Source organism: Budorcas taxicolor, chromosome 14, assembly GCF_023091745.1.
Source record: "Budorcas taxicolor isolate Tak-1 chromosome 14, Takin1.1, whole genome shotgun sequence".
NCBI lineage: Eukaryota > Metazoa > Chordata > Mammalia > Artiodactyla > Bovidae > Budorcas > Budorcas taxicolor.
In genome coordinates, this window is record NC_068923.1 from 20,714,562 (window position 1) to 20,735,319 (window position 20,758).

Below are 20,758 nucleotides of genomic sequence, written 5' to 3' on the forward strand. Positions count from 1 at the left end.
CTTTTGTGTGGAAATGATGTTTTCTTTGAAGATGGACCTTGAGAAAAATTGGAAATAGGAGAACAAGGGGGAAAAGAAAAAGCTTGCAAAGAGAATGGCTTATTAAGTACGAGGGGATCATTGTTGAACTTGGTGTTAGAGAGAGATTCTGTTTCAGGAGAGCAGTACTTGACATGAGTACTTCGTCAGATGGAGGAGAGGGTCATCATGAGCAAACAGGCAGAGGAACTGGAGAGGTGGGCGTGGGGTCAGGCCCAAGGTGCGCCTGGCCTTTCTGAGCCACACGCAGTAAGTGTCTTACAGATACTTGTAAGCCTGTCCACAGAGCCTGCAGGGTTAACTTGTCTCGGATTCCAGCAGGGCTGGGTCTCCCCGATCCTTCACCCTCTTTCTCCTGCAGCTCCGTTGCCCTGTCGGGAGGGTCTCAGAGTTGAGAGATGCAGGGCTTGTCTGATTGGACGCCCCACCCCACCCGCTGCTGCTGTGAGGTTCAGTTTTTCCCAGGGCATCATGATTGCTGTGTGAAGCCCCTCGAAACCCTCCTGAGAAACGCATCTCTAAAGCCACCCCTCCCTCACGGGATGGCTTGGCTTGTGTGCGTGCTCAGTCACTTCAGTCGTGACCTACCCTTTGTGACCCCATGGACTGTAGCCCGCCAGGCTCCTCTGTCCCTGGGGGTTCTCCAGGCAAGAATACTGGAGTGGGTTGCCATGCCCTCCTCCGGGGGATCTTCCCGACCCTGGGATCGAACCCAGGTCTCCTCCTCTGCTGCACCGCAGGCGGATTCTTTATCTACTGAGCCACCTGGGAGGCCCGGGGTGGCTCTAACTGCTAGATGTTTCTTCCTCTGGCGAACTCTGTTGCTGATCTCTACCCATCGGTCCGTTGCTTCGTGAGCAGAGCAGGTCTTTGTGTTGTAAGGTTAGGTCCTCAAGCTCAGTTAAAAGAAGACATAGCCCCAAGCTCCCAGAGGTCACGGCACGGATGAGGCTTCGCGACAGATGACTGCAAAGCAGTGTGGGGAGTCCCACTGTTGATACGTTGATACCGTTGCGTGTGTGTGTGTCCTGTGGTTCGGCCCTGACTGGGGCTGGGGCTGTGCTGTGTCCCCGCTGTACCCCCAGCCAGCCTCACTCACTCACGCTCCTGAGTGGTCTCCACGGGCGTTGGAGTTCACCCCCCACCCCGCTCGTTGAAGGACTGCTCCCCGTGTCCTGTGGGCATTCGAGGCCCTGGATTTCACTCCCCTCCCCTGGTTCTGTTCCTCCCTGCCGGCTTCTTCACCAAGTTCACCCCACAGGGTACCCAGCTAAGCGTTCCTCGCTGTCTTCACGCCCTTCCTTAGCACCGAGCCCACCACTGATCCCCACACCACCGTCTCCTGTGCCCTCCCCCGCCCATACCTCCTCCGCCCCTGTTCCCTGCAGCCCCGACCACAGCTTCACAATGCTTGCTGTTTACACTGGCCGAAGGGCTGCCTGCCCAGAGTGGCTTGTGTGACCCCTCGGGTAGAATCTTCTGTCCCTCCCCTCGGTCATCCAAGACTCCTTCTCACTTCAGTGGGCGCATAGCGGACTGCCCCGTCCATCTCTCCCACCAGATGGCAGGGCTTTCGAGGGTGGGCTCTGGGTCTGTGCCCCGTCAGCCTTGGTGTCCACCATGCCTGGCACACGGAAGGCACCTAGTAACTGGATGCTGAGCATGTGAATGCCTTCTCCTTAGGCTGTCTAAAGAAGACCACCATGTCTTCCCCGCAGTGTTGTTGGCTGATGACTCTGAGGTCTGGTGGGCTTCCTGAGAGCAAGGTGAGGGCCCATGCCTGCTGTGTCCACAGCGGTCCCCCAGTGCCCACGTGGGGGCCTGTGCTGGGGGAACGGTGTTTACTGAGTCAAAGGCAAGACTGAGGAAGAGGAGGTGACCCCAAAGTGATACAGTATCCACTTTGCTGGAGATCAGTGTTTTTTTTTTTTTTTATAAATTGCTTTCTTGGTTGCACTGGGTCTTTGTTGCGGTGTGCCCTTTCCCTAGTTATGGAGAAGATCAGTGATTTATTTTTATAAATTGCTTTCTTGGTTGTTCTGGGTCTTTGTGGATGTGTGCCCTTTCCCTAGTTATGGAGAAGATCAGTGTTTGTTTTTTTTTTATAAATTGCTTTCTTGGTTGCGCTGGGTCTTTGTGGCAGTGTGCCCTTTCCCTAGTTATGGAGAAGATCAGTGTTTTTTTTTTTGTAAATTGCTTCCTTGGTTTCGCTGGGTCTTTGTGGCGGTGTGCCTTTCTCTGGTTATGGAGAAGATCAGTGTATTTTTTTTTTATAAGTTGCTTTCTTGGTTGTGCTGGGTCTTTGTGGCTGTGTGCCCTTTCCCTAGTTATGGAGAAGATCAGTTTTTCTTTTTTTGTAAATTGCTTTCTTGGTTGCGCTGGGTCTTTGTGGTGGTGTGCCCTTTCTCTGGTTATGGAGAAGATCAGTGTTTTTTTTTTTTTTATAAATTGCTTTCTTGGTTGTGCTGGATCTTTGTGGCGGTGTGCCCTTTCCCTAGTTATGGAGAAGATCAGTGTTTTTCTTTATAAATTGCTTTCTTGTTTGCGCTGGGTCTTTGTGGCTGTGTGCCCTTTCCCTAGTTATGGAGAACGGGGGCTACTCTTCAGTTGCAGTGCCTGGCTTCTCTCAGGCTCTAGGTGTGCAGGCTCAGTTGAGGCGCATGGGCTTAGTTGCTCCGAGGCCTGTGGAATCTTCCCCGGGCAGGGATGGAACCCATGCCTCCTGCACTGGGCAGGCAGATTCCTATCCACTGCACCCCCAGGAAGTCCAGGGACCAGTGTTTCTACCACACAGGTGTAGCCCCTTTGCTGTCAGCCCATAAAAAGGGTTCTGCACGCTCCCCGACTCCAACACTGGTATAAAAAGGGTATTTTATACATCCTGGTATTTGCTCCTTAGGTAACGAATCTGACCTTGAACTGGAGAAGAAGTATAAGGAAGAGGATCGAGAAAAGGCCCCGAAGAGGCCGCGGGCGCAGAGAGCGGAGAAAATCCAGAAGGTCTGCTCGGGAAGGGACACCCCGCAGATGTCTGGGGCCAAGAAGCCCATCATCAGTGTGGTATTGACGGCGCACGAGGCGATTCCAGGTGCGCTCTGTGGCCGGGGGCGCGGCCAGAACCTCTGGCGGGGGCTGTGATCACCACGGGGCTCTCGACGGAGTTACCTAGTGACTTCGGGCCGCGGTGGATGACTGCATCCGGAGGTCAGGGCGCAAGGGCTGCTCCCGCTGCCACTGCCAACGGCCTGTGCGGCCGCGACCTGTGCTTGCATGTGAGCGGCTGCTCAGAGGAGCAGTGGCCCTGGAGAGCGGTTCTTTCCTTGGGGACCCCCAGCTCCACCAAGACCCTCTCCAGGATGTCCTTGCTCCTTCTTCCTGCCCCGGCTGTGGGTGCCAAAATCCTCCCCATAACTTCTTCGAGGTTTTTTTTTTTCTTTTTTTGGATTTTTTTAGTAGGTTCATTATTTATTTTATAATACTAGAGATTTCTATCTCCTTTTCTTTTCACATAAAATAGCCAGTGGATATATTGGCCCTTTTTAAAAAGGCCTCTTCCAGGAATAGATACCTTAGACAAAGAGCAGTTTAGGATTGTAGATGCTAAAGTATAATAATGTTTTTTTTTTTCCCCTGTGCGTTTGGGGTGATAGCTGTCAGATAAAATTTTAAAAAATCAAGTTTAGGATTTTGAGGTCAGCTAGAGCCTGGCGTCGGAGAAGGCAATGGCAACCCACTCCAGTACTCTTGCCTGGAAAATCCCAAGGGACGGAGGAGCCTGGAAGGCTGCAGTTCATGGGGTCGCTGAGGGTCAGACACGACTGAGCGACTTCACTTTCCCTTTTCACTTTCATGCATTGGAGAAGGAAATGGCAACCCACTCCAGTGTTCTTGCCTGGAGAATCCCAGGGACGGGGGAGCTTGGTGGGCTGCCGTCTATGGGGTCGGACAGAGTCAGACACGACTGAAGCGACTTAGCAGCAACAGCAGCAGCAGCAGCAGCAGCAGCAGAGCCTGGCATGCTGCAGTCCCTGGGGTCGCAAAGAGTAGGCCACAGCTGAGTGACTGAACTGAACTGAGAGCCTTTTAAAGCATCTGTTTTCAGTGCTAACGGTAGCTGACTATGCAAAATGAAAACGCTAAATAAATACCTCTTTATATTATATACATATAATGTTTATATTTTATATCCCGTAACATGTCACAGAAAACCCCCAATGAGCTTTTTGGCTAACCCAGTACTTCACTGTAGGGTGAGGTACTCAGTAGAGAAAAAAGCCACATAAGATTATGCCACATGAAGTGGTTTCACCGTCCTTCAGACAAGTGTTATTCTGGGAAATAAAAACCCCAGGAGAGAGGTTCCTCTGTTTCGCCATCTCGAGAGAAAGTTTCTATAATGATTTCTTAAAAAAGGATGGTAGTGTTTGAGATTTCTGTAAGTGGGGGGTGAAAAGTATAATGAATTTCCTTTACTATTCATGTGCACACACACTTGTATGAACCGTCTTTGATGGTTTCACATTGTAGACTTGAACAAGTAAAGGTGACCTCTGAGTTTCCCACTCCAGACTGTTCACGTCACAAGGTGGATGCAGGGGCCCGGAGGGTGGGAGGTTGATGTCCTGTTTGGGACCTGACCCCAGACAGCGGAGATTCCTGCTCACCGTTGAGTCCACTGCTCCTTTCTGTCTTGATGCTGTTTGACGTTTACTCAAAGTTTCACACGTGAGGAGCTATATGAAATCTTGCAGGGAGGCATATATGTATGTGTGTATCTGTCTTGTGTTTTGGTTTTTCAATAAAGAAAAAAGAAAGTTAGTCTCATAGTCGTGTCTGACTCTGTGATCCCATGGACTGTAGCCTGCCTGGTTCCTGTGTCCATGGGATTCTATAGACAAGAATACTGGAGTGGGTTGCCCTTTCCTTCACCAGATCTTCCCGACTCCGGGAGCGAACCCAGGTCTCCTGCACTGCAGGCAGATTCTTTACCAACTAAGCCACTAGGGAAGCCCTTTTAATAAAGAGATCAAGTGAAAATGTATCTCACAAGAAGGTTTTGATAGATTATTGGATAACCTCCCTGAAACACACACCCACAGACACACACACCCCAACACATACACAAGTTACCTGTGTGAGCTGAAGGAGCACTAGCCCCCCTGCACAGGTGCCACACAGTGAAGAAACACGCTTCCCAGGCTGTGCTCCCTGCACTGGGGCGGGGGGTGGGAATCAGGGACCTTGAGGCACCTCTTTATTTCTCACCGAGTTGTGCCTCCCTCTCAGGTGCTACCAAGATTGTTCCAGTGGAGGCCGGGCCCCCAGAAACAGGAGCTGCAGACCCCGAGGCCACAGCAGCTGACCTGGCGCCCCGGAGAGGGTACCAGGAGTACGCCATCCAGCAGACAGCCTACGAGCAGCCCATGAAGTCCAGCAGGTAAAGCGTCTTCTGTTGTGTGTAACCCCAGCCACCACCTCAGAAGGTGGGAGAGTGGAATGTACACTTAACCAGGACTCTGCTGGTTAAGCTATAGGTAAGGCGTTCTGGTTTCTTGACTTGAACCTAAGAACCAACCCCTCCATGATGGCCTCATGGTGTGCTGGCTGAGCCCAAGCAGCCTCTGTGGGATGCGAGGCAGACCAGCCGGCTTGGGAAACTCAGCGCCAGTTGGCTTAATGGAGGTGGAGCATTTTACTCAAGGCGAACGTATGCTTCACCTGAATAAAAAGTGGTGTGAACAAGGCCTTATTTAGTAAGTCTGCTGGTTTTTATAGCTGCACAATTTATAATGAAAAAGATCTTTATTTCCCCCTTAGTTTCATAAGTAACACAAGTGTCCTGTAGAAACTTCCAGAGTCTGTATAACATGCAGCTGCAGTAACCATCTCGCCTCTTCTGGTTGAGGTCACCTCTACAGACAGCTTGGTTCACTGGCCACCATAATTTTTTCACGATGCTTCCCTGGTGGCTCAGAGGGTAAAGCGTCTGCCTACAATGTGGGAGACCTGGGTTCGATCCCTGGGTTGGGAAGATCCCCTGGAGAAGCAAATGGCAACCCACTCCAATACTCTTGCCTGGAAAATTCCACGGACTGAGAAGCCTGGTAGGCTACAGTCCATGGGGTCGCAAAGAGTCAGACACGACTGAGTGACTTCACTTACTTAATTTTGTTATTTTTTTTCCTAACACAAAACACCAAAGGCACTGTTATAAAACCTATTTTTTTTTTAAACTTACCATGTTTAACTTTTTCTTTTTCAGTAGATAATGTTTTTAAAGTGCGTTTACTGTTGTGTGGATTCTCTAGTTTACCAGAGTCAGTTTTTGCTTGGCAGGCAATGCTGTGCTCAAGGCTCTGGTCCCTCCCTCTTTCAGTACTTCTTCAGGACTTCTTCTGGGATGAATTGCTAGAACTGACATTGCTGGGTTTTTTTGAAAAATATATTTATTTGACTGCAGCTGGTCTTAGTTGCTACATGTGGGATCTAGTTACCTGACCAGGGATCAGACCCCGGCCCCCTGCATAATTCTAAGATAACCACCTGAAGTCTTAGCCACTGGATCACTGGGAAGGTCCCTGAAATTGCTGTCTGAAAGGATATGAGCGTTAAAACTTTAATCTACATTGAAAACTGCCCTCCAGACACACTGGGTGAACTGATGCCTGACCCCTACAGCTTTCCCGTGGTCACAGTCTTGGCCATGGTACGTACCTGCTGACGTGGATCAGCAAACTCCCATCGCCCGAGCTCTGCACACGTTTTCCAGACTGAGAGGAAAGACAAAGAAGATGCCAGACAGGGGGTTCCCTGTTTCCTGAAAAGGGGAAAGAAGGCGTTCTGGATGAGAGCCTGAGATTCAGTGCCAGTCCTGGGTTGGTTCTAGATCCTTTTGCGTGTGCTCAGTCGCTGCAGTTGTGTCTGACTGTTTGTGACCCCATGGCCTGTAGCCCTCCTCTGTCCATGGGATTCTTCAGGCAAGAGTACTGGTGAGGGTTGCTGTGCGCCTCTCCAGGGGATTGTCTCAACCCAGGGATCAAACTGGTGTCTCCTGCATTGGCAGGCAGATTCGTGACCACTGAGCCCCCTGGGAAGCCCCTAGATCCTTCTAATGGACTTCACTTCAACAGCTCAAACACCTGCTGCGTTCCAGGCACTGCGGGGGTGGGGTGGGGAGGAAGATTAGGACAGACCGGAGGCTTCTGCTCTGCTGGGACTGGACACAAGTGATTTTGCCTCTGAGCCTCTCAGCACCACACACGAGACTGTCTCTAATAGAACCTGACTCAGTTTAGTGGTGGGATTAAATGATCACATCTTTGGAAAGTGGTCTTGTTAAATTATAACATCATGTCGTCTGGGGTGTCTCATTAATTTCTAGCCTCAGTCCTCTCTTCTTGCAAATGTGAGCAACTGAATGTATCAGCGAAGTTGTAAAAGTATGGACTCCTTTGGCAAAACTGAGATACAATTAATTTTGAAGACCATCCTTGTCTCAACACAGCTTGATTTGTAGACTCTTCATAATATTTCAAGGTCTGTTGGGGAGGGTTTCAAAACTCCATGCTTATCTGGTTACAGGTAAATATACTCAATATTTAATCAGTAGATGGAGGCTGTATTCCTGTTGTCAAGCATTCTATTAATATTTTATAGTCTAAATTATAAAATAGTTATGAAAGAGGCTTTTTATATGACGAAAGTCAGGAAAACTGTAAGGAAAAAAAATCAGTCGTAATCTCACTCCCCTAAGATAACCATCGTTAATATTTTTAATGTATTTCCTTTCAGCCTTTTTTCAGCCCATATATTTTATAAAACTGAGTTTATAATATTTTATATGCAATTTTGTATCCTGCTTTTAATACTTAACCACATTATACTTCCTTTCCTTTGTTACTCAAATTATTCACAAACTATGCCTTGTAGTGACATGCGGTAATATCATGAGGCTCTCCTGTGACCCCCTACTCAGCTCTCCACACTGCAGCCAGTGCGCTTTTTATAAAAATGCCCATTTGGTTGTAGCTTTTAAGGCTTCACATTGTTGTTAGGAGAACTAAGCCTATAGGGCCACCTCTCCCTCTGGTTCTCTGTGCTCCAGCATCTGCTCCAGCCATATGGGTCCTTTGAGAAACTTATTTATTTATTTTTAATTGAAGGATAATTGCTTTAGAATATTGCTTTGGTTTCTGCCATACATCCACATAGGACTTCCCTGTAGCTCAAACGGTAAAGAACCTGCCTGCAATGTAGGAGACCTGGGTTCGATCCCTGGGTCAGGAAGATCCTCTGGAGAAGGGAATGGCAACCCACTCCAGCATTCTTGCTTGGAGAATCACACAGACAGAGAAGACTGGAGGGCTACAGTTCGTGGGGCGGCAGAGTCAGACACGACTGAGCCACTATAACTTACTTACTTATACATCAACATGAATTAGTCATAGGTATACATATGTTCCCTCCCTCTTGAACACCCCTCCCACCTCCCACCCTTTCCCACCCCTGTAGGTTGTTACAGGGCCCTGGTTTGAGCTCCCTGAGTCATACAGCAAATTCCGCTATCTGTTTTACATATAATAGTGGATACCCGTCCAGGCCATTCTCTCCATTCATCTCACCCTCTCCTTCCTCCCCACTGCTCATGTCTGAAAGTCTGTTCCTGGGTCTTTTTTTTTTAAGCTGCATCATGTGGCATTTGAGATCTTAGTTTCCCAGCCGGTGATGGAACCCTTGCCTCCTGCAGTGGAAGCCTGGACCTCCAGGGAACCCCCATTGGGGTGCTTTCTGTCTCCCTGACCTCTCCCGACCTCTTCCTCTTCCTGGATGCCACCCTTTCCCCTCCCATACCTGGACTTGGTTAACTCCTGTTTATACTTCAGCTGCCTGCTCAAATGTCCCATCTCAGGGCGGCCTGCCCTGTCCCCTGGACAGCTCGGTCCTCCTTGGCCTGGGCTCCCAGAGCATCCTGTCGTTTTTCACCACAGCAGGGAGCTGGTGGTCCTGTTTGCTCATATATGCCTATCAGACTGGCGCAGTGCTGCCTCTAGGAGGTGAGCTCCGAGAGAGCATGGAGTGTGTTTGTTTTTGTCCCCATTGTGTCCCCAGTGCCTGGAACACTTTTTCAAATGAATGAAAGAATGAGTGAAAAGAAAAATGTGCAAATTAGTTCCCTATGTTGGAACCTGCAAGCAGCTTTCCACTCCTACTGTGAAAAATGGCACAGTGAGCACCTTCACTTGAATTTTGTATTCTTTCTTTTGATAGATTCCCAGCAGATAGATTCCAGTGGATAACTGGATCGAGGGGTCTGATCTTTTAAAATTCTGCCTGAATGCTTTCAAGCAGTGAGTGAGAGTACCTCTTGAACTGAATAAGGGGACATTCCGGGTGAGATAATGGGATAGGAATTCCACGACATCACAGCTCAGCAAGTCAGCCCATAGACCCAGGCCCACACCTGGGAGCCCAGCACAGGTGGGCCAGCCACTTCTTCCGACTCATCCCCTTTGGTGAGGGTCAGCACTGAGGGCCTGACCAGGGATCCGTGTAATAATACGAAAGAAATCAGAGCCAGAGATTCTCCTAAGACCATTTAGACCTTGCATTTAGAGAAAGAAATCCCCATGATTTGTTTATTTAATTAACACTATGAACCCAGAGTTTCTTCGACTAAGTAAAATGATCACCTTCTGGATACCTCTGTCATTTGAGAAATATCCAGATTTGTTTCCTTAAATTACCGTTGGGTTTAGCATACAGGCATAGTACAGACTTTCAGATCTGAATGTCTTAATTACAACAGGAGACTTGTACCCTCTGGTGTTTACAGGCTGCAATCTGTTTAAATATTTTTCGTTTAAAACATAGAGGAACCTGTGTTGGTCAAACATAGTTGTATGGTTAGTTCCATAAATAGACTTTACAGTTACAATGCGAGTTTTCTAAGTTGCTGCAGTCCTGTCCTACTCTTTGTGACCCTATATGTAGCCCGCCAGGCTCCTCTGTCTGTGGAATTCTCCAGGCAAGAGCACTGGAGGGGGTTGCCAGTGTCCTCCTCCAGGGGATCTTCCCAACCCAAGGATCGAGCCTGTGTCGCCTGGCAGATGGGTTCTTTACCACTGAGCCACCAGGGAAGCCCCACAGTTACCGTGGGTACAGCTTAATGGTGGCTGATTAATGGGACTAAATGATCATTGTTATTTCTGAGGACCTGCCTGGAGAACCTGGGCAGAGTCCTGGGGGAGCAGTTTGGAGGAGAAAAAGCCTCACCCACCCCCTGGGCTGACCGGTCAACTCCCGTCCCTGGTACAAGGTGCAGCCCTTTGGTGACTTGTCATTTGTGAATTGCAGATCGTCCAGTTTTGCTTGTTGATGAATGAATGCCTCCCCCATCCTCAGCCCCAGTGTCTGCTAGCTCGCACCTTTAAACCTTGGGTGTTTTGGCACCTAGAAGGAAGCGGGGTGGGAGGCATGGGGAAGGTGCAGGGTCTCCGCCCCTAACCGTGCTGCCCTCTGTTCCCAGGCTCGGGCCCACCCAGCTCAAGATCTTCACCTGTGAGTACTGCAACAAGGTCTTCAAGTTCAAGCACTCGCTGCAGGCCCACCTGCGGATCCACACCAAGGAGAAGCCCTACAAGTGCTCGCAGTGCAGCTACGCCAGCGCCATCAAGGCCAACCTCAACGTGCACCTGCGCAAGCACACGGGCGAGAAGTTCGCGTGCGACTGCTGCTCCTTCACCTGCCTGAGCAAGGGCCACCTCAAGGTGCACGTGGAGCGCGTGCACAAGAAGATCAAGCAGCACTGCCGCTTCTGCAAGAAGAAGTACTCGGACGTCAAGAACCTCATCAAGCACGTCCGCGACGCGCACGACCTGCAGGATAAGCCGGTGCAGGAGGCCCTGGACGAGCTGTGCCTGATGACGCGGGAGGGCAAGCGGCAGCTGCTCTACGACTGCCACATCTGTGAGCGCAAGTTCAAGAACGAGCTGGACCGCGACCGCCACATGCTGGTTCACGGCGATAAGTGGCCCTTCGCCTGTGAGCTCTGTGGCCACGGCGCCACCAAGTACCAGGCGCTGGAGCTGCACGTCCGGAAGCACCCGTTCGTGTACGTGTGCGCCCTGTGCCCCAAGAAGTTTGTCAGCTCCATCCGCCTGCGTGCGCACATCAAGGAGGCACACGGGGCGGCCCAGGAGACTCTGGTCTTCACCAGCTCCATCAACCAGAGCTTCTGCCTCCTGGAGCCTGGTGGGGACATCCAGCAGGAGGCCCTGGGCGGGCAGCTGCAACTGGCAGAAGAGGAGTTTGTGTTCCAGGGGGTGAACGTGCCCAAGGAGGCAGCCAGCCCCGGGGAGGCGCGGCCTGCAGTGGAGCCCGGGGCCCCCGCAGAGGTGCCCACCCCACCGGTGCGCTCGGCCGCTGCCCAGCCTGATGGCACCGCCCCGGCCTCTCCACCCAGTGAGCTGGCAGCCTCCGCCGTGTCCCCGGACCTCCGTCCGCACGCGGGGCTTTCCAGTGAGTTCTTGATAAAGAGCGAACCCCCCACGGCCGAGGGTCCCACTGCTGCTCCCAAGAAGAGCGGGGACACCCAGCAGGGAGGCAGTGCCCCGACTCAGGGCCAGGATGTGGCACCTCTGTTGTCCAAGGCCAAAGGCATGGAAGCAAACTCTGAGGCCCCGGGTGCCGAGAGCCCCCCAGCCGAGGGGCAGAAAGTGGCAGCCCCCTCGTGCGACGGCCCAGATCCCAGCAAAGGTCTCAGGTCCAACCCAGCTCAGGCCTCAGACCCTCCCCCGGGAGCTGGTGGGAGGGAGGTGGCCCTGTGCCAGTCTGCCTCTTGCGCGCCCGCCCCCGAGCACCGGGCCGGCCTCACTGCCTTCATGAAGATTCTGGACAGTTTGCAGAAGAGGCGGATGAACACCAGCCTGTGTGAGAGGATCCGGAAGGTGTACGGGGACCTGGAGTGTGAATACTGTGGTAAGGGGTGGGGCCGGGCACGAGGCTGGGGGGCTCTCTTCCCCGCAGCCCATCCGGCCACCTGGCTGCGGGTCCACCTCCTGTTTGAGTTGAGCTCGTGTCTCTTTGCAAAGAACACCTTCTAAGTGAGCTCGCCGTCCTGGGTAGATAGCAATGGTGCCACCATGGTGCAGTAGCCTGTGAAGTCTGTGAAGGCAGCTAGGATGCTGGGACAGCCAAACCCGCTGGCTCGGCCAGGCCTGCAAGGCAGAGGTTTATCCTACGGCCCCCGCCTGAGCTTTAGCCAAGAGGCACCTTTCTTCTGGCGCATGAGAAGTTTAAAAGTCCAGCTTTAGTAAGTTGTGGCCGTTGCCTAAATGGGCAGAGAGATGTTAACGGGAGTGACTGCAGCTCTTTGTAGGGAGACGCTGAGTGCATCCCTCGCAGCTCGCGGTGGAAGCGTGGCCTCGGGGTCTCCTGAGAGTGGGCAGGACCCATGGGAGATGGCCCAGGTGCCCGCGGAGCTTAGAGCCTGGTGATGTCACCCATGTGCATAAACATATGTGGCACCATAACTGGTCCTCGATAAACGTTCCTTTACTCCTCCTCCTCCCAGCACTGATGTCATGCAGGAGTAGCAGCACCCTTAATTTTTGCCACCTGCCACCTTTGAAAAGTCATTTCCAGACAGAGATGTGGTACAAAGTGTGAAGGGTGACCCGGACAAGCACGAGAGGGAAAGGAAGATAGTCCTTAAAAAAAAAAAATAATAATAATTAAAAAAGATCAAATTCAGGATAAAAGAAACTTCCTTGTTCTCATGTGAAAATATTTTTTTAGGCAAACTTTTTTGGTACCAAGTGCATTTTGACATGCATGTCCGCACCCACACCCGGGAACATCTGTATTATTGCTCCCAGTGTCACTATTCTTCCATCACCAAAAACTGCCTTAAACGCCATGTAATTCAGAAACACAGTAACATCTTGCTGAAGTGTCCCACTGACGGCTGTGACTACTCGACTCCAGATAAATATAAGCTGCAGGCACATCTTAAAGTCCACACTGAGCTGGTAAGTAGCCCGCCCTAGTGGCAGCCCCGTCTCCCCTGGGTGCTCCCCGCTTCCTCTTGGCGATGTGCACGGAGGTGCCCCTGCTCCTTCGGGAGCCCGGTGTGTGAGCATCCACCCCGGAGAACGGAGAGGCCCTTCTCACGACACAGGCCCTTCACCCTAACAGAGGCCTTCCTTCACCCCAGGGCCCTTCTCACAGGGAGAGAGCCTCGCGTCTGTTGGGAAGACGATCCCGTTGAAAACATTGGCTTCCTCTGCAGATTTTTCAGCATCAGAGAAAGCCTATAGAAGGAAGATCTACAGAATAGAAGTAAAGCAAAGGTTTCTTAAATCAGGGGTCCCCACCCCCCGTGGCCAGGGACCTGTAGCAGTCCGTGGCCTGTTAGGAACTGGGCTACACAGCAGGAGGTGAGAGGCGGACCAGGGAGCCAAGCTTCATCTGTGTTTCCAGCCGTTCCCCCTCGCTCACATGACCGCCTGAACTCCACCTCCTGTCAGAGCAGTGGCGGCATAATAAACATGATGTGCTTGGATCATCCCGAGACCATCCCCTCCTCAGCTCCTGTCCGTGGAAACTTTGTTTCCCATGAAACCCATCCCTGGTCCCAAAATGGTTGGGGAACTGCTCTCTTAAAAGACGGTTTAAAGGACCGTTAATAACAGGGCCGATAATACTAATAGCCACCACTAAAAGCTGTTGAGAGATTAAGTTAGATGATACCTGCCGAGTGCTAGACACACTGTTTGAGTCATAGTAAGAGCGCAGTCAACATTGAAGTTCTCTGATGATATTATCGCGTTATTCCTTGGAGATCCTGCGAAAGAACGTCTGTAAAGCATCTCTTTTTTAAGTGATATGTTAATTCAAGGTGCTGTTAAATAGTCTCATGGTGGTAAAAGTTATCCGATTCTCTGGTGCGTGATCCGGTAACAGTGAGTGAGTGTTTATTTTAGCATATGCTCCTCTCCCTTGAGAGAGTGATTCAAGACTCTCCAAGTGGTAAAGGAGGCGCACCTGGCCCAGGTGTGCTTCTGCTCTGACCGTGTTCCTTTCTCTGCGCAGAACAAGGCTTCAGAAGCTTGATCTGGCACCTCTGTTTCCTGGCCTGAAATCACTTACACTCGGGAAGTACATTACCAAGGGCAAAGTCAGGGTGTTTTGGGTTTAGTGGGTATAAAGAGTGCGTGCTTTGGGGTTGGATAACTGGATTCAGATATTGTCTCCAGTCATCGCACAGGCTGTGTGACACTGGACAGGTCGCTTGTCCTCTCTGAGACTCAGTAGCCTTCTGTGAAGTATGTATTAAAAAGCATATTGGCTCTTTACACAGACACACATATACATGTGTATGCACAGACATACCCACACATGCATTATGCACACCCACACGTGTGTGCACACATGTATCACACACACCTCTATATGCAAAATATACATGCACACATACGTATGTCTTTGTATCTGTACATAGGTCTCTTGGATTACTGGGCCGTTAAATGGAGTGCTCTGGATAAAGAACTTGGCTCAGTCCTTGCACAGGCGACTGTGTAGCTGCTTCCCTCCATCTCCCTCGCATCAGTGACCAGGCAGTGTGATTCGGAGTCAAGGATGTATTGCCATCAAGGAAACATGGGGACCTGGTCAAGGAAGTTAGTCAATGACATTTCTGAACCCATTTTTTTTTTTTTTTTTAACAGCACTGGGCACATGCTGTGAAAGGGAAACTTGAGAAAACCAAGTTTGGTTCTAGCATGTTAACATTCAGACTCCATAGCCACCTCTGTGATCTTGGGCGAATTGCTTAGCATCACTGACCCTCAGTATTCTCCTCTGTAAAATGGAGATATGGTACTTTCTTTGACTTCTCAGGATAGTGAAGATTAAGCTAGAAAATAAGTGTGGAACACCCAGGTCAGTGTTTTTTCAGCCCCCAGGTCATGATCCATTAGAGGATTGTGAAATTAGTTCAGTGGATGACAACGCAGTTCAGTTCAGTCGTGTCCAGCTCTTTATGACCCCATGGACTGCAGCGTGCCAGGCTTCTCCGTCCATCACCAACTCTGGAGCTTGTTCAAACTCATGTCCATTGTGTTGGTGATACTATCCAACCATCTCATCCTCTGTCGTCCCATTCTCGTCCCGCCTTCAATCTTTCCCAGCATCAGGTCTTTTCAAATGAGTCAGTTCTTCACACCAGGTGGCCAAAGTATTGGAGCTTCAGCATCAGTTCTTCCAATGAATATTCAGGACTGATTTCCTTGAGGTTTGACTGGTTTGATCTCCTTGCAGTCCAAGGGACTGTCAAGAGTCTTCTCCAACACCGTAGTTCAAAAACATCAATTCTTCGGTGCTCAGCTTTCTTTATAGTCTAACTTTTATACCCATACATGACCACTGGAAAAACTATAGCTTTGACTAGACAGATGTTTGTTGGCAAAGTAACGTCTCTGCTTCTTAATATGCTGTCTAGGTTGGTCATAGCTTTTCTTCCAAGGAGCAAGCATCTTTTAATTTCATGGCTGCAGTCACCATCTGCAGTGATTTTTGAGCCCCCCAAAATAAAGTCTGTCACTGTTTCCATTGTTTCCCCATCTATTTGCCATGAAGTGATGGGACTGGATGCCATGATCTTAGTTTTCTGAATGTAGTGTATCTTAAAAATGAAATAGAATGAAGTAGAATTTAATCAGCACTCTTTACCCATAACAAGGTAATAGGTATTGTTTTCTGAGACCTTTGGTTCCATGTTTCAGTGTGTTTATATGCCAGTGTGTGTGCACGTATGTTCTTGGTGGTAATGTCAAAAGGGTGACCTCCTGTGTAGGTCCCATTAGATGAGTTTGCAAGTCATTGACCCCGATGATGTAATTTATGACATCCTGAACCAGCAATACTTGGGGCTAATTGTTACGAATGAGATTCTTGGCTCATACCTCCACCATCATTTGTGGGGGGGGGGACCTGGGAACCTATTTTTAAATCAAGTTCATCCTGACACAGACGTGTGAAGTAGCAGGAAGTCAAGCTTCCAGTGGATATTCAGGATATATCAGTCTCTCCCTCTTTGTTCCTGGCTTGTGTGCCTTCACAAGAGCCCTTGTAGGCACCTGATGCTCAGGGCACCGTGTCTGCTACAAGCCTTCACCTGGGAGGAGTGGACTCATTCTGGTCTTGCATCCTGACTCCTTCACTTGTAAGTGGTGTGGTCTCACTATCTAACGTCTCTGACCACTCGTCTGTAAAAGTGGAGTGACAGTCCCGGCCTCCAGGGTTTCCGTGGGGACATTTGTGAGGGACCAGGCACGAGTCCAGGCATGGGGGGAGGCAGTCTACGCTAGCTCTTCCTTCTTGTTACTGGTGGTAGCAGGAGAAGCCATAGTAACAGTGGTGGTGGTAGCGCTTCCATCCAGGGCATAGTGACTTTTCAGCAAACAGTTCAAATCTGTCCCTGTCGTGGAGAAGGGCCTAGTCTGTACTTGTCCTTATTTATTATTTTTAATATAAATTTATTTATTTTAATTGGACGCTAATTACAACATTGTATTAATTTTGCCATACATCAACAGGAATCTGCCACGGGTGTACACGTGTTCCCCATCCTGAACCCCCCTCCCACCTCCCTCCCCATCCCATCCCTCTGGGTCATCCCAGTGCACCAGCCCCAAGCATCCTGTATCATGCATTGAACCTGGACTGGCAATTCATTCCACATATGATAATATACATGTTTCAATGCCATTCTCCCAAATCATCGCACCCTCAGCCCTCTCCCACAGAGTCCAAAAGACTGTTCTATACATCTGTGTTTTTTTTGCTGTCTCGCATACAGGGTTATCGTTACTACCTTTCTAAATTCCATATGTATGCGTTATTATACTGTAATGGTGTTTTTCTTTCTGACTTACTTCACTCTATAATAGGCTCCAGTTTCATCCACCTGATTAGAACTGATTCAAATGTATTCTTTTTAATGGCTGAGTAATACTCCATTGTGTATATATATCAGAGCTTTCTTATCCATTTGTCTGCTGATGGATATCTAGGTTGCCTCCGTGTCCTGGCTATTATAAACAGTGCTGCAATGAACATTGGGGTACATGTGTCTTTCAGTTCTGGTTTGCTTGGTGTGTATACATGCCCAGCAGTGGGATTGCTAGGTCATATGGCAGTTCTATTTCCAGTTTTTGAAGGAATCTCCACACTGTTCTCCATAGTGGCTGTACTAGTTTGCATTCCCACCAACAGTGTAAGAGGGGACCCTTTTCTCCACACCCTGTCCAGCAATTATTGCTTGTAGACTTTTGGATCGCAGCCTTTCTAACTGGCGTGAAATGGTACCTCATTGTGGTTTTGATTTGCATTTCTCTGATAATGAGTGATATTGAGCATCTTTTCATGTGTTTGTTAGCCATCTGTATGTCTTCTTTGGAGAAATGTCTGTTTAGTTCTTTGGCTCATTTTTTGATTGGGTCATTTATTTTTCTGGAATTCAGCTGCAGGAGTTGCTTGTATATTTTTGAGATTAATTCTTTGTCAGTTGCTTCATTTGCTATTATTGTCTCCCATTCAGAAGGCTGTATTTTCACCTTGCTTATAGTTTCCTTTGTTGTGCAGAAGCTTTTAATTTTAATTAGGTCCCATTTGTTTATTTTTGCTTTTATTTCCAATATTCTGGGAGGTGGGTCATAGAGGATCCTGCTGTGATTTATGTTGGAGAGTGTTTTGCCTATGTTCTCCTCTAGGAGTTTTATAGTTTCTGGTCTTACGTTTAGATCTTTAATCCACATTGAGTTTATTTTTGTGTGCGGTGTTAGAAAGTGTTCTAGTTTCATTCTTTTACAAGTGGTTGACCAGTTTTCGCAGCACCACTTGTTAAAGAGATTGTCTTTTCTCCATTGTATAATCTTGCCTCCTTTGTCAAAGATAAGGTGTCCATAGGTGCATGGATTTATCTCTGGGCTTTCTACTTTGTTCCATTGATCTTTATTTCTGTCTTTGTGCCAGTTCCATACTGTCTTGATGACTGTGGCTTTGTAGTAGAGCCTGAAGTCAGGCAGGTTGATTCTTCCAGTTCCATTCTTCTTTCTCAAGATTGTTTTGGCTATTCGAGGTTTTTTGTATTTCCATACAAATTGTGAAATTATTTGTTCTAGCTCTGTGAAAAATACTGCTGGTAGCTTGATAGGGATTGCATTGAATCTGTAGATTGCTTTGGGTGGTATACTCATTTTCACTACATTGATTCTTCTGATCCATGAACATGGTATATTTCTCCATTTATTAGTGTCCTCTTTGATTTCTTTCATCGGTGTTTTATAGTTTTCTATATATAGGTCTTTAGTTTCTTTAGGTAGATGTATTCCTAAGTATTTTATTCTTTTCATTGCAATGGTGAATGGAATTGTTTCCTTAATTTCTTTTTCTACTTTCTCATTATTAGTGTATAGGAATGCAAGGGATTTCTGTGTGTTGATTTTATATCCTGCAACTTTACTATATTCATTGATTAGCTCTAGTAATTTTCTGGTGGAGTCTTTAGGGTTTTCTATGTAGAGGATCATGTCATCTGCAAACAGTGAGAGTTTTACTTCTTTTCCAGTTTGGATTCCTTTTATTTCTTTTTCTGCTCTGATTGCTCTGGCCAAAACTTCCAAAACTATGTTGAATAGTAGTGGTGAAAGTGGGCACCCTTGTCTTGTTCCTGACTTTAGGGGAAATGCTTTCAATTTTTCACCATTGAGGATAATGTTTGCTGTGTTTTTGTCATATATAGCTTTAATTATGTTGAGGTATGTTCCTTCTATTCCTGCTTCCTGGAGGGTTTTTATCATAAATGGATGTTGAATTTTGTCAAAGGCTTTCTCTGCATCTATTGAGATAATCATATGGTTTTTCTTTTTCAATTTGTTTATGTGGTGAATTACATTGATTGATTTGTGGATATTGAAGAATCCTTGCATCCCTGGGATAAAGACCACTTGGTCATCATGTATGATCTTTTTAATGTGTTGTTAGATTCTGTTTGCTAGAATTTTGTTGAGGATTTTTGCATCTATGTTCATCAGTGATATTGGCCTGTAGTTTTCTTTTTTGTGGCATCTTTGTCAGGTTTTGGTATTAGGGTGATGGTGGCCTCATAGAATAAGTTTGGAAGTTTACCTTCCTCTGCAATTTTCTGGAAGAGTTTGAGTAGGATAGGTGTTAGCTCTTCTCTAAATTTTTGGTAGAATTCAGCTGTGAAGCTGTCTGGACCTGGCCTTTTGTTTGCTGGAAGATTTCTGATCACAGTTTTAATTTCTGTGCTTGTGATGGGTCTGTTAAGATTTTCTATTTCTTCCTGGTTTAGTTTTGGAAAGTTGTAGTTTTCTAAGAATTTGTCCGTTTCTTCCAAATTGTCCATTTTATTGCCATATAATTGCCGATAGTATCCTCTTATGATCCTTTGTATTCCTGTGTTGTCTGTTGTAATCTCTCCATTTTCATTTCTAATTTTATTGATTTAATTTTTCTCCCTTTGTTTCTTGATGAGTCTGGCTAATGGTTGGTCAATTTTATTTATCTTCTCAAAGAACCAGCTTTTGGCTTTGTTGACTTTTGCTATGTTCTCTTTTTTTTCTTTTGCATTTATTTCTGCCCTAATTTTTAAGATTTCTTTCCTTCTACTAACCCTGGGGTTCTTAATTTCTTCCTTTTCTAGTTGCTTTAGGTGTAGAGTTAGGTTATTTATTTGACTTTTTTTCTAGTTTCTTGAGGTATGCCTGTATTGCTATGAACCTTCCCCTTAGCACTGCTTTTACAGTATCCCACAGGTTTTGGGTTGTTGTGTTTTCATTTTCGTTCATTTCTATGCATATTTTGATTTCTTTTTTGATTTTTTCTGTGATTTGTTGGTTATTCAGCAGCGTGTTGTTCAGCCTCCATATGTTGGAATTTTTAATAGTTTTTCTCCTGTAATTAAGAAAATCTTACTGCATTGTGGTCAGAGAAGATGCTTGGAATGATTTCAATTTTTTTGAATTTACCAAGGCTAGATTTATGGCCCAGGATGTGATCTATCCTGGAGAAGGTTCCATGTGTGCTTGAAAAAAAGGTGAAATTCATTGTTTTGGGGTGAAATGTCCTATAGATATCAATTAGGTCTAACTGGTCTGTTGTATCATTTAAAGTTTGTGTTTCCTTGTTAATTTCTGTTTAGTTGATCTATGCATAGGTGTGAATGGGGTATTAAAGTCTCCCACTATTATTGTGTTATTGTTAATTTCCCCTTTCATACTTGTTAGCATTTGTCTTACATATTTCAATGCTCCTATGTTGGGTGCATATATATTTATAATTGTTATATATTCTTCTTGGATTGCTCCTTTGATCCTTATGTGGTGGCCTTCTTTGTCTCTTTTCACAGCCTTTGTTTTAATATATATTTTATCTGATATGAGTATTGCTACTCCTGCTTTCTTTTGGTCTCTATTTGCGTGAAATATCTTTTTCCAGCCCTTCACTTTCAGTCTGTATGTGTCCCTTGTTTCAAGGTGGGTCTCTTGTAAACAACATATGTAGGGGTCTTGTTTTTTTATCCATTCAGCCAGTCTTTGTCTTTTGTTTGAGGCATTCAACCCATTTACATTTAAGGTAATTATTGATTAATATGATCCCAATAAAGTAAGTTGCCATATACTTTATTGTTTTGGGT

The 20,758-nt window shown here is 47.4% G+C and overlaps 1 protein-coding gene across 3 annotated transcripts in view; it reads left to right on the forward strand.

Annotated features, from left to right (window-relative positions):
- ZFAT (zinc finger and AT-hook domain containing) overlaps positions 1–20,758 on the forward strand; it is a 158,251-nt gene that overhangs the window by 53,315 nt on the left and 84,178 nt on the right. For all 3 annotated transcript variants that reach the window (XM_052651527.1, XM_052651529.1, XM_052651528.1), the window contains exons 4-7: positions 2,939–3,127; positions 5,326–5,476; positions 10,565–12,015; positions 12,835–13,067. In XM_052651527.1, the coding sequence (XP_052507487.1) occupies positions 2,939–3,127; positions 5,326–5,476; positions 10,565–12,015; positions 12,835–13,067 (2,024 nt within the window). The remainder of the gene's footprint in view (positions 1–2,938; positions 3,128–5,325; positions 5,477–10,564; positions 12,016–12,834; positions 13,068–20,758) is intronic.